At 38.7% G+C, this 15,806-nt stretch overlaps 1 protein-coding gene across 3 annotated transcripts in view; it reads right to left on the bottom strand.

The window, feature by feature from the left end:
* Kuz (zinc-dependent metalloprotease kuz) overlaps positions 1–15,806 on the bottom strand; it is a 110,901-nt gene that overhangs the window by 12,212 nt on the left and 82,883 nt on the right. For all 3 annotated transcript variants that reach the window (XM_071779523.1, XM_071779524.1, XM_071779525.1), the window contains exons 2-3: positions 5,464–5,727; positions 1,337–1,531 (exon numbers count right to left, since the gene is read on the bottom strand). In XM_071779523.1, the coding sequence (XP_071635624.1) occupies positions 1,337–1,531; positions 5,464–5,727 (459 nt within the window). The remainder of the gene's footprint in view (positions 1–1,336; positions 1,532–5,463; positions 5,728–15,806) is intronic.

Genomic DNA, 15,806 nt, shown 5'->3' with positions numbered 1-15,806 from the left:
TATCCATATCCACGCTTAAACGACGTAATCTTACACTAGTCGCTGCTTCGTTCTCCGATAGCGTATACCACCAGAGGAATACCAAGGGTTTAGCAATTCCGTTCGAATTGGATAATTTTCCGACAAATTCTGAAATAATTTTGCCTGGGGTGGAAATTTCATTCCCAAATACAATACGTTTTTATCGCCGGAAAGACTTCACAAGAGTAGAATATATCTCAGTAATCTCAATGTGTAAGTAATGATAAAATTATATATGACGTACAAGTTCGTTTTTATTATCCTCAGGATGCAGCAGAAAGCTAATTAACATGTCTATGAAAGAACCCTCTTATTATAATTATCCTCAATTAATCGACCCTTTCATTAATGGACGAGTCGCTCGACTCTGTCGGATGGACATGTTTTTAAAGACGACTACTAAAAGATCGTTACTAAAGGGAAAAAAAAGCGGAAGATGTTCCGAGAAGAGAGCGGAAGATAGGCATCGCGTGACAAAAGGGTGGAAAGTGGAGGTGCACGATGTCGTGAGGCGCCACTTGGAGATCGTCGTATTGAACAACATGTCCGAACGAGCGTTTAAAAACGTTCTCGGACGCACGGCCGCCTTATAATTAGTAAATATTTCATGCACGATGGACATAACAATTATTATCGTAACCTGTAGTTAAGTAAATCGTTTCCAATCTAAATTTATCATTTTCTTCGAACGCATATTAGGTACACGCTGCTTCTTCGTGTGCATAATGAAGCTCGCAGCTTTGTCCGAAGCCATTACACAAGTTGTTTCGATCAGATATTAAACAAACTTTCGCGACTCGAGTCCAACGCGCAGTTTATGTTATCGTCCGCAAGTTTACGAATATAAATAAGCTAAATAAGCTAATCAAAAGCTCGTAAACTGTGGAAGCAACGAAAAAATAATATTTATTCGCTGCAAATTTGCTTCACAAGTCGCGAGTACGCAAAGTATTGGAAAATCATGGTATAATCTCACGAAAGTTAACTGACATATGATACACTGCAATATTTTTTGACATTTAAAAAGATACAATTTAAGACTTTAATGTTCTACTTCTTTAAGTTTCGCTTTCAATTAATTTCTATCTTTATTAAAACTAAATGTTTTGTAACAAAAGTATATTGTTGGAAATATGAGATATACCGGTGACAAAAGATATTTTAATATTGGAAATTTATAATAAATGGTCTGAAGCTCTAAAAGTCATTTCCTTGCTAACTAAACTATATTCACGAGCTTACGCACGAACAGTGACGTGCGCCTCGAGAGATAATATCGGTAAGAAAAAAGAATCTTGTCTTTTTTGCGCCTTACCTTGTCGAACGTCCACGTACGGATCACCGACGTCATTCTCGTGATAGATCACAGAATGCAGCGTCTCGTTTATCTCATGCGGCGGAAAGTAATAATGCGCCCTTTCCACGTACCACGAACCATTTTTCGGTGATACTATCTTCCCGTAGAAGACTCCATCACTGACACTTCCGAACACATGGCTACCAGGTTCGCCTGAAAGTAGAAGATATATTCCTGATCAGATGCGTGTCGAGAATGTCCGTGGAAATTTTTATCATCGTAATCGTGGCAATAAATCTTTAACAACACAAAACTCTCGTTTTATTTAAAGTATCGCGAATAAAGATATTCATAACAAAATAGATTTCTATTCAATGTTATGGAACTTTAAACAATCACGTGTTAATCTTTAAATATAAGACGTATACATATATACACACGAATAACACGTAAATCATTACTACATCTTCTCCTAACCAGTGATATTAAAATGAGAGTGGAAAGTTTTTCATCTTTTGTGTTCCTTGTTCTTTTGTTAAAGTTAAAAGAAAAGAAAATATTACTTATGGAAGTAATACGGATATTTGGATAAATGAACATGCGAGTAAGAAACCATGTTCGAACGAACATGTGACTCTCTCGCTTCGCTTGAAAAAGTATCGATGATGGTGGAAACTTTGTCTCTCGGCAAAACTTTTCTGCACCAGAAACTGTTGGCTTACGCAGCGACTTGCTCTTGCTGTCTACCTGTCTAATTTATTATTCGCTTAACCGAGATGCACGTAGGAAAATTAAAGGTGTGCATGTATATTTTTATCTTTCCGCGAGAATAAAAAAATTTTTTAAAATTAAACAGGACAAAATAAAACTTGATTTAATTATAACGTTGAAAAATTTATAAGTATGTAAATAGTGTACGTAGAATGTTCTGCTGTATTATAGTAATAGAATACTTTATATACAAATGGTCTGTGCCAATTTCCTCATTTCTAAAATTTAAAAAATTCTGCAGTAGTTACTCTGTGTGCGTGATACCGATATTTCGATAATAAAAACTTTATAAAATTAAATTTTATTTTTAAGCGGTTTTATTTTTAACAGAAAATAACTGTATATTCTGTTGACATTTATTTAAAAATAAGAAACAAGATTCTATTATTTGTTCGTACCAATCAATTTGCCCCAACAATTTTTAAAAACCTTTCAAGTACCTTCTTTACTTGTAACTTATAATTGTTGATCCTTCATCTTGATAAAATTACTAATTATTTCTTTTTAATTAATCCTCTAACATACATATTTGAAAAAAATGGCTGTAGTTTGACTTTTTTGCGAGAATGCTTGCCTAGTTGTATAAAATAAATGATATTGTATTATGAAACTAATATATCAAAGGAAATAATATAACGAAAAAAAGGAATGTCTTTGTCAATCATCAGCGAAATTCGAGAATTCAGATTCCATATAGTTATACGATTTGAAAATTTCTTCAATAAAGCGTGTAATGAATATTTTATTTTCCTTTGTGCAAAAGAGAGCTACATTCGTCGACGAAAAATATATACATTTGATACTAAAAGAATGTTGGAATCCCATTCCGTCACGTATTATACATGGAAAATATTTTGCGACATATCTTCGACTAACGCGCCCAACGTGAAAAGATAGTATTGAATCGTTAAAAGCGCAGGACAATACTTCAGCGTACCTGCAGGTATAGTGAGTAAACGACAATAATAGAGAGAATATTCAGAAAGCGGCGGGCGGGGCGTCTCGCGCATATATCCTTTTTCCTTTAGATAATAGATCGCAGAAAAGCGGAGTCGCCCGCACAGTCGAGCTTATCACAATTCAAAATTCCTTTTGATGCAAGAACAAAGGGAATCTTTTGCTTCCGATACGGAAAACGTTTCAGACAGCCCCGAATGTCACTCTAGAGTTCTTTTTCGCGCGCGCATACATATTTCTAATATTGACATTGTTCTTTAACCTTTTATACGTACAAAAATATTGAACAAAAAGTTTACTGGTATAGTATATTATATAATATCTATAGACTTGTAATTCGAAAAAAGAGAAATATATTTTTCAAATAAATCACTTTTTTCAAAGTTGGTTAAAGAACTAGTTAAAATAATAATCCGGCTCAAATAAAAGTAACAGAAGCTGCATGGTTCTCTTAATTTTCAAAGACTTCGAAGCCGAAAAACATATATATATTTAAATACCTTTTCTGTTTACAGTCACAAAATGTTTCCCACAGGCTTGATAGCATTATACTTCGAAGAACTTAGTAATATAGTGACGAAGTGCTAGTGACATCGCGGCTAAACCCATGATTCAGAATTCCTTCGATCCCTAAATTGAAATATGCCTTTTCGCGACATTATCCGACAAAGACTGGGGCTACGACAGGTCGTGGAAAATCGTCGATACGAAGTGATAAATTGTTTTCCACTTGATTCATAATTTGAAACGTTGCTTGCTGAACTTGTATAAAATTATTACAGACTGAAAATAAAGGTTCCACCTGGTATCTACGTTGACACGCACTTTTGCGTGCCACACCTGGCATCGGGAAACGTAACGGAAGCGTTACAAAGAAATGCGGTACCGCTTCGTCGAAGCTACACGATGCAGAAGCTACAAGATGCAATATGCGTAACCGACGACGAAGCGAACGCGGAGGTCGGATAGAGTGTACCACGGTTATAAATTTAAGTATAGCCTTTTGTTTGTACAGTTGAGAGCACTTCCCTCTATTTGTGTTAAATTTAGTTTATTTAGACGGAAGTTCTTTGAATATGCAGAGTGTCTTGTAAGGATAGCGTTAAACTTCAGCAACGTATTCTGCGATGGATTAGAAGACAGCTTTTCTTCAACAAGATTTGATTAGATTCCGTACGTTTCGTTGTACCTTGAGAATAATAAACGTCTCAGTAATTAAAAAAAAAAAATTTTTTTTTTTAGAATATTATATCTTCTCATAATATCCTATACTATGTCTTTATTTTACCTGTATTATTACGAAATTAATGACATTTATAAATGCTAGAATGACAAATAAATATAAGGTGTTAAAATATATAATTTGTAAAATCAGCGTTTCGATATTTACAACTTTGAATTCTTTACGTAGCTTTTACTGCTTTCCTTCGGCGTACATGCAGTCGTTCTATTACTTTTGCAAAAATAAATTCCGCTATTTCTCCTGCAATAAATATTTCCAGAGGCTGTTGCGACTATGTGTATGAACACGGAAACTCATACAATTTTATGCCGGCGTCTATGTGAGCCTCTCGCAAGTAGAAAGTCCAAACGATCGCTACCGATCGATTCTGTGTGACTTTACATCGCGTCATTTATGCAAAAATGACGCGATGAAACACCGAGAGAAAAGATTGCCAACTTGATGTCATAATACTACGAGTCTATATTTGGAAAAGTGCACCGATGCGTATACTGTTCAAGTTGGAAACCTCTAACATTATGGTGCGTACACGAGGTATCTTTGAACAACCGCTCTTTCATCTAACGACACTGCATAATATTCTAGAAATAGCTGGGAAATATTGTATTGAGAAACATATTGTGCAAGTCACTTTGAATAAAAGAACAAATAAATCAATCGCAGATGAACAATTTTAGTACGATCGATGGCGAATATATTGTTGGCGAGCGATCACATACAATCTGTCTTGTCAAAAGGTCACATAAAAATTAAATCGCAATGTTAAATTTACAGAAATATCAATAGAAATTGCGAGCGGTATCAATCTTGATATCCTATCTCATTAAAACAATAATATCGAATCAAGCACGTTCCCGGAAGCTTCATATATAATTAAATAAGAGAAATGGAATCTTGTAATTTCATGATATTTGTAACATCGTCCGCAATTGTGTCATTTATATATAAAACATTGCAACTTGGTTTATGTTTCATTAACGCTCTACTCTTTCATTTAATCGCATATTATGTAAAAATAAATATAGATTTAATAAATAATAATTGAAGGAAAAACGTAGTTGATCGAAAACACCTCAATGTTTTAGATCAACCATGTTTTTCTTTCAGTTATTTATAAAAATATGTAGATATTTATCTACATATTTAATATAGATATTTATCTTGTAAAACATACCGACTAGGTTGCCCTGATAAACGTGAGAGATATCAGCGTTGTACTGTCTTTCCCCCGTGGATCCTTCGATAATTAGGTTGTTACTAAAGGTGGTCAAGTCTCGTTTTAATCGGATGTGGAAATCCTTGCCGTGCGCGCGAAACTTTAACGTCACGGTACTGTCGCGGTTGATCGACCTCTTCGCCCTCAGGTGGCTTCGATGGACCTCCTCGACGGGATATGACAGCGTTTCGTAGTGGCGGATGTACTCGTTCAGTCGACGAGCTGTAACAAATATAAATAATAATTGTAGATAAATTTTTTAGTGCATTTAAAACCCATTTTCGAAAATAAGTGCTATAAATTAAACCTTATCCAATTTCGAATCCCAACTTATCACAGCCCTGGAATATTAAATAGCAATTAAATTGATAAGACTCGATATATAAATCGAATATAAATAACTTTAGAAATAAATGCTATAAATATGTAGGACGTCGCAAATGTCAATCATTTCCTCGAAATTACGAATAACACAGTCATATTTTATTCTACGAAATTTAAAGCGCATCACAGATAATTAGATAAATAATGGCCGAACTCGAACGTGCAAAAACTGCCAGGAGCTTCCCGAGACATTCGCGTAATCAGGTCGATCGAATAATTCAATATCCACCGTGCGGATTTTTGTGTATACTCTCGTACGAGTTTGCTCGCTAGCGACAAAGAGAAAGACGGACCTCTTTTCGCCTAACAAGTCCCAACTCGACTCATATCATGTGATAAAAAAGGGATGATCCGGTTGACGTGTGCTATCAATCAAGAGAATCGAACGGTGAAACCCTCCAGAGATTCGCCGCGAAATTGTGCTGCGTAGCTTATCCCTGACTACGTTAACAAGACAAAGTTTCCAGCGGGGAATGACTTGACACAGCTGCAGTTTCCCTCTCCCCTTCCTTCCCTCCGGGGTTAATATCGCTTGTAATTTCCGAAAGCGCAGCATGAATTTATATCAGGCGACTTTTGTCCCGTGGAAAAAAAACCCGGAATAATCATGCGCGAAAAAAGGGAGGCAACGGGCAACGCTACGTGAAGAGTTACCACAATCTCGCTCGGCTTCGCGTACCTATCTGTCGGTGCGACGCGATGCGAGGGTGTGCACGGGTAGTCTCTTGCCGTCCGGAATCCCAAACGCTTTCCGCGAGATGCGCCCGTTACTCTCTCGGCAAGCTCTCTCGGAACAACGTCGCCGTATAGTGTATGAATATTATGGAGGGCAAAAATGCACTTTCCTCGTCGCGTCATTTAGCCGATTTCTAAAGAGCGCCTCGCAAGCACCTCGCATTATGCTTCACGAGACGCGCTACCTTCGTCGCTATACCTTCGCATTCACGATAAGTGCAATTGCGCAAATGAGTCAGCCCCGGATGCCCCAGACGCGTATAAGTTTTAAGCCTGATCAAAATAAATGAGGCGCGTAATTCTCCAAGTTCTTAATGCTTTCGAGCCTTTATACATCTGCTACGAACAATGCTAAATTGCGTCGCGCGAATTTGCTAAACAAAGATATTCGACTCGGAGCAGGAAATTTTGCGTTGCATTCGCGACATGAGATTCACTTCTATACAAGAATAGATTATCCTCTTTTTTCGCTCCGGTGTTTACATGACGTGCAGTTACAAAACGAGACCATTCCATTACACCGGAAATTCGATATCCGTTCGATATAACTTTTATTCATGAAGAGCTCTTTCATAAATATCGCGAAGAATTTACGAAGAGTCGAGAAGAGTAATTTATGTGTCCATGGAGAATTAGGAAGAAGGAAATGAAACTGTTTTATGATAGGCATTTTTATCCATGACGTCAGGCATTTAATCTCATTATGCGCTGAAGAATTACGCGATGCTGCGCCCAGTATCTGAGAAAATCATAAAGGTACTAAGTGCAAGAGTGCATTTGCATTGCGCATTCGGGAGCTATGACTGCAGACAGAAAGAGAAAGAGAGAGAGAGAAAGAGAGAGAGAGAGAGAGAGAGAGAGAGAGAGAGAGAGAGAGAGAGAGAGAATCATTTCTCTTTCCATTATTTATTGTTCTGATACTAAACGACATCTATCAGACGTATTTAGTGCTGCAATTTACGAACATCAAAAGAAATTCTGATACTGAGTGATAATGCAGCTGAGTTACATTTTACAAGATATTTCGCTTCTACGTAATATTGCGAGTGGGAAAATTGATTTTTATGAAAGCGAGCAGCCTGTACTTTATTTTGCTTCGAGTACGGGGATGTTAAAAAAGAAGACAAGAGTACATTAAGACTCCTCTAGGTTTCATTCTTAGACTGTGGTATCGGAACAAAGAGGAATTTTAGCCGGGTAAGCTCGAAATAAGCTGATTGTCCCTCTCGTCTAGGACTCTCGTCTTCATCCGCCGGATCAAATAATCGAACAAGGCATGAAATCGAACCGGAAAGGCTTATCAACCAATGTCCTATATCCATAAAGGAAGCATTTTATCGTTCATTTATTACATATTAATAAAATCGTGTCGGACCGTCATGTAATCAATAAAATAATTGCGATCTTTTCGTTTGTCTTGTAATGTGTTTAAAAAAAAAACTACTATCGGTTATATGTCGTTGCCAATATCGCGTACACGACGTTCGCCGAGGTATGAGAATCAATAACAAGATTATATTTTTTAACAAACGTGAAATTAATTGTTCCTTAATGAAACTTTAATTGAATACCATCACTTTTTGCTTCCCAACTTTCGATATAGACAATACAATTATTGGATAAACGCAATGCCACCGATGTAATTTTATAACTTTAACGAAACGATATTAAGATAATTACAACAGTTTTTATAACGCCTTAATAAATTAATTAAGCTTTAGATAAAAATTTCATTATAGTCCACGTGAATTAATATAAATCAGATCTCTTATGATTTTTATTTACGCTGAATTCGTTAAGCACCATTAATTTTAAATGCTAAATAGCATCGTAATTATACATTATTATTGAACAGAATCGTGAAATTCGTTAATCAAAGTGATAATAAATTCTGTCTCGCTGCTAAACCTCGTATATTTTGGCGAATATATACCCTGTATCAAATAAAAAAAACTCCAGAACTCGGGCGACTCGTTTCCACATTTCCATCCGGCGCTCTCGAATGAATAGAAGGATTCGAAACGAAACATGAAAACGTATCGACATCTAAAGCTGCAGGGACGTATATGATGCATGAGACAGACTGCGACGACGTACCTTTTTATGCATTGTAGCGGGAGGCGGATCGATACGCGCTCGTATAACGTTACTAGTTTATCTCAGAGCGTGAAAATTCCGCCGGCTGGTATAGCGCGAAGAAATAAATCAAACGGTGCGCCTGCTGCATCTTTTCGGCGCAAAAAATATAGCTCTGTAATACGTATAACGAACGGATGATATTTCGAATGTGCAACAAAATATAATAGTCCGCGTCCTGCGTTAACAATGAAAATAAATTCCTCCTGCAATCGCTTTTCTGGCAAAATTACGGAATGTTCACGTATATCGGTTGACAGAATCAAATAAAATTTAAAATGCAGTTGCACAAGAGAATACGCATTATGCCAAATGCATTTCATCTGGCATATTTGAAATAAATCTTCTCACCTTTCGCTTCTCCCGGACGATCGACAGTGTCCGGTGGACCACGCCAACAGACACGGTCACTTATTTCGTTTGTTGTTTACAACACGGAACGGAAATCATATAAAATGAAAAATGTAACGTTCCTCATAATCCTGCGTCAGAAACAAAGAGACACTAGGCAATGGAGAGTCATTACCGCGCTTCAATGTAATTTCATACCCACCGTTGTAATCCTATTCAGTTTCAAGAGGATGTAGTAAATGAATAAAGCGTTCGATGCAAACTGAGTTTACAAACCATCGAGGAAATTGAATCGGCTAGACAAATTTTTTATGATCTGATAAACATAAAATAAAGCGAAAAAAAAGACTTAGAATTTTTGTTCGTTACAAATAATCAATATTTGAGATGTATATCTAACAAAGAAATTGAAATCACCCGAACTTGCATAATGACAGGGTTTTATTTGGAAATCCTTGATTTGTTCGCTGTAGACCGTCATGAATTCAGACCGAGCTCGGTTCGTAAATAAAATCCGCTTCCATATTAATTGCGACTTCCTTGAGTAATATTTATCGCTTATCCAAGTTTTAATTACGCCCTAACGAACGTTTCCAATATTCCGGCGCTGAAAAAATAACTTTAGCCACGGGGAGGACGACAAAACTCATTCTGGACCGACAGGGACGTCGGTTTCGCAACTACTTTAACTGTCGGCGTCGAGGAGAAAAAACGAAAAGCAATGTTCTGCAGAGATGGGCAGGAACGGTATCGGAAAATGAGGAGCGCTAGCCTGCTCTCTCTCTCTCTTCATCCTATCTCGCAATTTTCCGAGCTGTGTCTTCGGCCGCGCCAGTATTCTTTCGCGCGAATTGCATCGAAAACACTCCTCGGAGCGCCATGATATTTGGATACGAAGATGAAGGTGCCGTGGGACCGAGAACAAAAATGCAAATTGCGTGTCTACCCAGCGAGAACTATTTTCTCGTTGCCAGCGTCCTCTCATAGCGTGACAAAAAGCGTTGTTTAATCTTCTAATATATTTTGAAATTCGACATAATTCTGTGTGGTTCTAGTATGTAAATTATGCGCGTACAATTTTATGACATATATTACATTACAAAATTTTTCTTTTTCCTTTTTATTGTGCGTAATGATCTGAAAGAAACTTTTCTACGGATCAGCGAATGTAAAGATGACTTTCCTATAAAGAGAAAATTAGTGATCGTTATTTCATATCTCTTAATAGTTTTTTAACTGAATAGTTTTGTGCAGCGTTTCAATAATACAAGGAACATATTTTGAAATAATTTATACCAATTCTGCAGTCTGATCTGACATCTTTGATTTGGTTAATTCTTTGGTTCTACAAATTCTTTCCGTATAATAAATTCCTGAATTGCATATGGGTCTTTTAGAGTTTTTCACATTTCGACTTATTTCTTTAGTTTCATGGCTTTGGTTTTACATGTTAGAACTGTACTCGAAACAGAATTCGTATATAGTTGTCGCAAACGATGGCGAGATCATCATGTTCGCTACGTCGGAGCAGAATTAAATCTCAAGGTAACGCGTATCAGATGTGGTTATTGAGGCAAACGGGTCAGTGCACGTGCCATTATGCTCTTTGACGTTCCATGGGCGTAAATATCCAGCATGCGGAGCTCCATACCGCTTTTGCGCTATCGAACGTTTCGGAAAGCATGGTAGACTCTCCAACGCGTCGCTATTAGGGTGAAGTGGAGCACAATCAAACGTCTCTTCCTTTATATGCAAGTATGCGTTTATACGTATCGTGGATTGTACGTGGCATTGTCGCGCAGCGAGGGGAAGCCGAATCATTATTGACTTGAAATTGAAACCTCGGCTACGATCTGTTTATTGCGACCGTGGGAGAATCAAGGATTTCGTCGATTTCGTGCCTCTCGAGTGCAATCGCACTTTCCGCTTTCCGCTAATGTTCAATCTCGCTAATGAACGTCCGCGCGTGCTTGTCGCGGACGCGACGGATGCAATGGATTTCTACGGTAGGTATATACGATGAAACAATAATGGCGAGAGGACACCGGATGCGACGAGAACGAGATACTTTCGCGGTCGGTCAGATGTGCGCTTTTAGATAGACGATAGACGCGGCGACGGCAGTTTCCAAGCTGGTCAGATCCCTCCTGATCCGCCGCGCCAACCAGTTTCGGAAGGATTTCATTTCCGGACCGCGACATTGCGCCCAGCCGCATACGAGAAAGGAACGTCTCGAGTGGGAAAAGTTCCGGCGATTTGAAATACCTCAAAGTGAAATTGCTTCGGCATTCTGGCACAGTGGAGTATTACCCGTGAAATAACCGCGCACAACCATCGTCCACCATATTCGCCGTTGGTTTCCTCTTCTCTTCGCTTTTTCTTCCCGCAGTGATATCTCTTGTCGGACTCGACGCTCGTAACGCGGCAATTAAAATGACCAGCTTTAAACGCCGAATGGCGCCCGAAACGCGGTGCTGAAATGAAATTAAGTCGACGACGCGTGGAATTAAATTTTCACCTTTTATCGCCCATATCTTAGGGGATAATATTTTTGAGCTCACTCTATACCGACTCTTCGTACGTTAAAGCTGCACATCGATGATTATTATTTTCGTCGCTTGCGCGAGGAAAAGTCGTTTCGCGATCGGATTTCCGTTCGAACGCATTGAGATAACGCTATGCAAACGATAATTCTTAAAATTCAACTTTCTTGACATCACAATGCGAGACCACGCACAACGATTGATGATAAAGAGATCTCTGGCGGATAAATACTGCATAAATAATCTCAAGCTATTGAAGTAATATGTGAGTTCCTTGTTAGCGCGTCATTGTTTCGAATTCGTCACCATGAACAATCGCTTCGAACACATCAAAGCTCCAGGCTGGCTGTATCAATCCCAGGTGCCACTTGAAAATGACGAGTGACACCGGTATTTCATCGAACGAGGAAGTCGAACGCAGAGCATGAAAAACTCTATTTCCATTCTCTCTGTCAGGGGAATGCCATAAAAACCGAATAAAGGGCAACGAGTTCGAATTTATTCGTCTTCGGTATACTTCCTGCCAAATCGCGTCTGGCGTCGATCTATCGATATGGCATTTTATACCCCTTCCCTTTCACGGTATATCACAGAGGAGAGAGAGAAAGAGAGAGAGCTAGTTTCCGGTTTACTATATTCTACTACATCCACAGGAAACAACGTAGAGAAGAACGGGGGAAGAAAGAAGGGTATAACTCGTCACAGACCGATGGATCTCTTGTTGCATGGTTTATGAGCACATACGATGGACACATGCCTCGCTCGCGATCAATCTCACGCGCCCGCATGCGCATCATGTTTGCAGAAACGACAAAAACAGAACGGTTTTTCGAAGAAAAGACAAAGAGTAAGGCGATGACGACCGCAGACAGAAATTAGAGCGAGAAGCTACGAAGTTTATTCAAGTTTGATCAATGCTCGTCAAAATAACGAATACTGATGTTAATATAGTGAATTTTAATCAGAACATGTATTTAGAACAGAGAGAAGTACGAAACACTATTAAATTGAATTTAATTAAGCTATCGATATCATATATCGTTCAATCAAAATTTAATCAAAATTACGTGCAAGTTATCAAATTAAATTAGATAAATTCAGAGGCGGTTCGTTCTCTAGAGCGAATTTTAGCTGAAATAATTTTTCGCAACCAAATATGAATCTTAATTAATATCTATCAGTAATAATTTGATACCGCAAATTGATATAAATAATTCAATTTAGGTGTTATGCGAAACTTAATTGTGTACGTTCTACTGATTAACCAACAACGTATGTAAATTGCAATTTATAACGTCAGACGTAGCCACTTTTAGGACGATAGTCTCCAAAGCGAAATAGAACTCACAGCTGAGACTCCTTATAGTTTTCGCGGTACAAAGAGGAGAGTTTATAATTAAGAGAATTACTGATACCACATGATGTAACGCGACGGAACGGTTGTGCTCACGTGTAATTAGTATTATTCCCGAAATAGTTGCAAACAATGCGGCGGACGAGCGAAGCCGCGTAGCAAAATTAAACTAACTTCTAAGCTTCTGAACTTATTGTTAAGCGTTTCGAAACTTTTAATGTCTCCAAGCACCGCGTATCGTTCGCATTTAAATATAAACGATCGCGTGATCGCTCCACGGGGAAATAGAGCGCACTGTGATGCATTGGATGCATTGTAACAGGTCTCCGTAGTAATACCGACGTAAAGTATGTGTAACACGACGCTCGCTAATTGTTTATAACGATATCGCCGTCACGAAGGAGAATTTTCATGTGATAAAACGAAAGTTCCGTAACAATACACCGTTTACGCGACTCAAATTTGTTTGTCTGACTCCGCGCGCACTTCCATCGCATAAATATTATAGATAACACAGCACTATCAACGTCCTTAAAGTTAAACGAAGATAGAGTGTTTCGTAGCGGCTACTTCCTTGAGAAAAGACAGTGATTTATATACTTGTCAGATGATTCTGGAGACCACTTCAGATCACTTCAGCGTCTTGGTAAACACTCATCGATCGGATGTAACAAGTTTATAAGAAGTTCGAGACCTAATTAATGGAACTAGAGAGTTTATAGAGCATGACTACCACCCATCTCTCTCGACCACGCCGTGAATTCACGGCGACGCGACGGTTCCCAACTTACACTGCATTTATTGCAGAGTTACGTGGCACAACCAAATCTGCTACGTTGTAAGATAAATGCACGCATCTTGAATAATGCAAAATAAGAAAAATGCGAGAAATGAGTATTTCACAAAAATAATCTATGTAAAAAAAAAAACTAAATTTTTCTTCCTTCATACTAAGTTAGTTTAAAGATTATTTAAAAAATAAATAAATAAATAAATAAATAAAGTGTACAATTCCGAATAATAATGGAGCATTAATAATTTATGTAAAATAATCTCTAAAAATAATCGCGTTAACGTTCTACTTTTTATAATTTTTCTCAAATGTCTCAATAATCTTTTTAAAGATTATTGAGCTATTATAGTTACTGTTAAAAATGTGCGCGCGCATTTTATCTTGAAACACCGTAATCTCACATCGAATCAATCGCAAAAACGCTTTCCTGCAAAAGTCCGTTATCGTTTATTCTCGCCGTATATCCCGCGATTCAAGACTACGCTATCGTAAAAACAACGCAAGCGGGATGTTTTCGCGAAACCAGTGCGGTGTGGTGAAGTATCGGTACGTATCCCCCACACACATTCGACCACCGTTAATTCCCATCAGATCCGCCACGGATAAGGTTCGCCTCGCTTCGCCTCGTCTCGCGAGGACCCTACGTTATCGCCTCTTTCGCTCTCTCTACCGTACCGGGTTCACCCGTTCCTCTCCTCCTAAGTTAACGTCGATGTTTACCGAAGTTCGCCCGGGGACCAAGGATTTACCACCTCGTGACTCGAGAGGCGAAAATAGGGTTGACTCGGTACACGTTCGATCAGCCCCACGAGGGGAGCCCGTGCGAAATATCTTTTCTTCTTGCAGCCACCACCGACGGCGGCGCCGCCGCCACCACCGCGGGCGCGTTTCCCCGATCTACGTGTTGATTCCCGTGGTAAGAGGATCTCGTGTAAGTAAAATGGAAGACGATCTTCCCCTCTCTCTCCTCGCGCTCTTGAAATTCGTATCGTCAAGAATTTAACGCCGTCGCGCCGGGATAAGGAAGGGATTTGCCCTGGGCGCACGAACCGAGAATTTATATACGGAAGCGCGAGTGTCGCTTCGAAAAGTAGGACGGACGATAGTATTTGTCATTATTATATGTATATCGCGGCATTGTCGCAAAGTGCGCCGTAATCGAACGATGAATGATCACAAAGTTCTTGGCGAGTCGTGTAAATAATGAGAGAAACATATACGACGGTTATATAGTAGAAGATAAACTGACCCATAAGAATAACTTCTCTCCGAGAAAACTTCTTTTCGCTTGTAAATTATGTTTAGTCAATATTTGCAACGTTGCAGTTATTCTGAGCCAAAATATGCGTATACATTCGCTTTAATTTATTAAAGCTTTCGCTTGGCTACTAGTAGCAAATTATATGTACGTAATGTACACATCAAACGCTCGAAACGTAACTACGTTACGTTAATTGGTTACGATTTGAACTATCAATAACTTGAACCATCAATCTGGAAATTGGAGTTGCTCAACGAAAAGAAAATCTACTCTTGCAGTTGACTTAATTTGTAAGGAAGAATGAGAGTTGTTATATTTTTAAAACGGTAATTGGGCAAACACTCCAAATAAATCTCGGAGAGTTAATTTTTTAACGTGCGGATTTGATTCTTATTCTGCTATCGAAGTGATCCCGATATCATGCAGAACCGACTCGCACCATCGGACACGGGTGGATTTGATAGACCGAGCGCGGGTGTTAACTGAGAGACCGTAACGACGGTGGAGGAGGAATCAATTGACCCAATTTCACGTGCCGACCCTGTCTACCTCCATTATCTAATTTAACTATTTAGCCAACTGTTCGCGCACTCCCTCGATATATAGAAGCTCGAGAGGATAATACTTTCGCGCGAGCGAAACCCGAGAACCGTCGATTAATGCCGCCTCTTTCGCTCCCGTCACCGATCAGTATTAACTCTGCAACCAAATACAAAAGCTCTGTCTCATGCAATCCGAGGATAT

Source organism: Temnothorax longispinosus, chromosome 5, assembly GCF_030848805.1.
Source record: "Temnothorax longispinosus isolate EJ_2023e chromosome 5, Tlon_JGU_v1, whole genome shotgun sequence".
Taxonomy (NCBI): domain Eukaryota; kingdom Metazoa; phylum Arthropoda; class Insecta; order Hymenoptera; family Formicidae; genus Temnothorax; species Temnothorax longispinosus.
The sequence above is the reverse complement of the archived record's forward strand: the minus strand, read 5'-3'. Positions and strand labels throughout refer to the sequence as shown.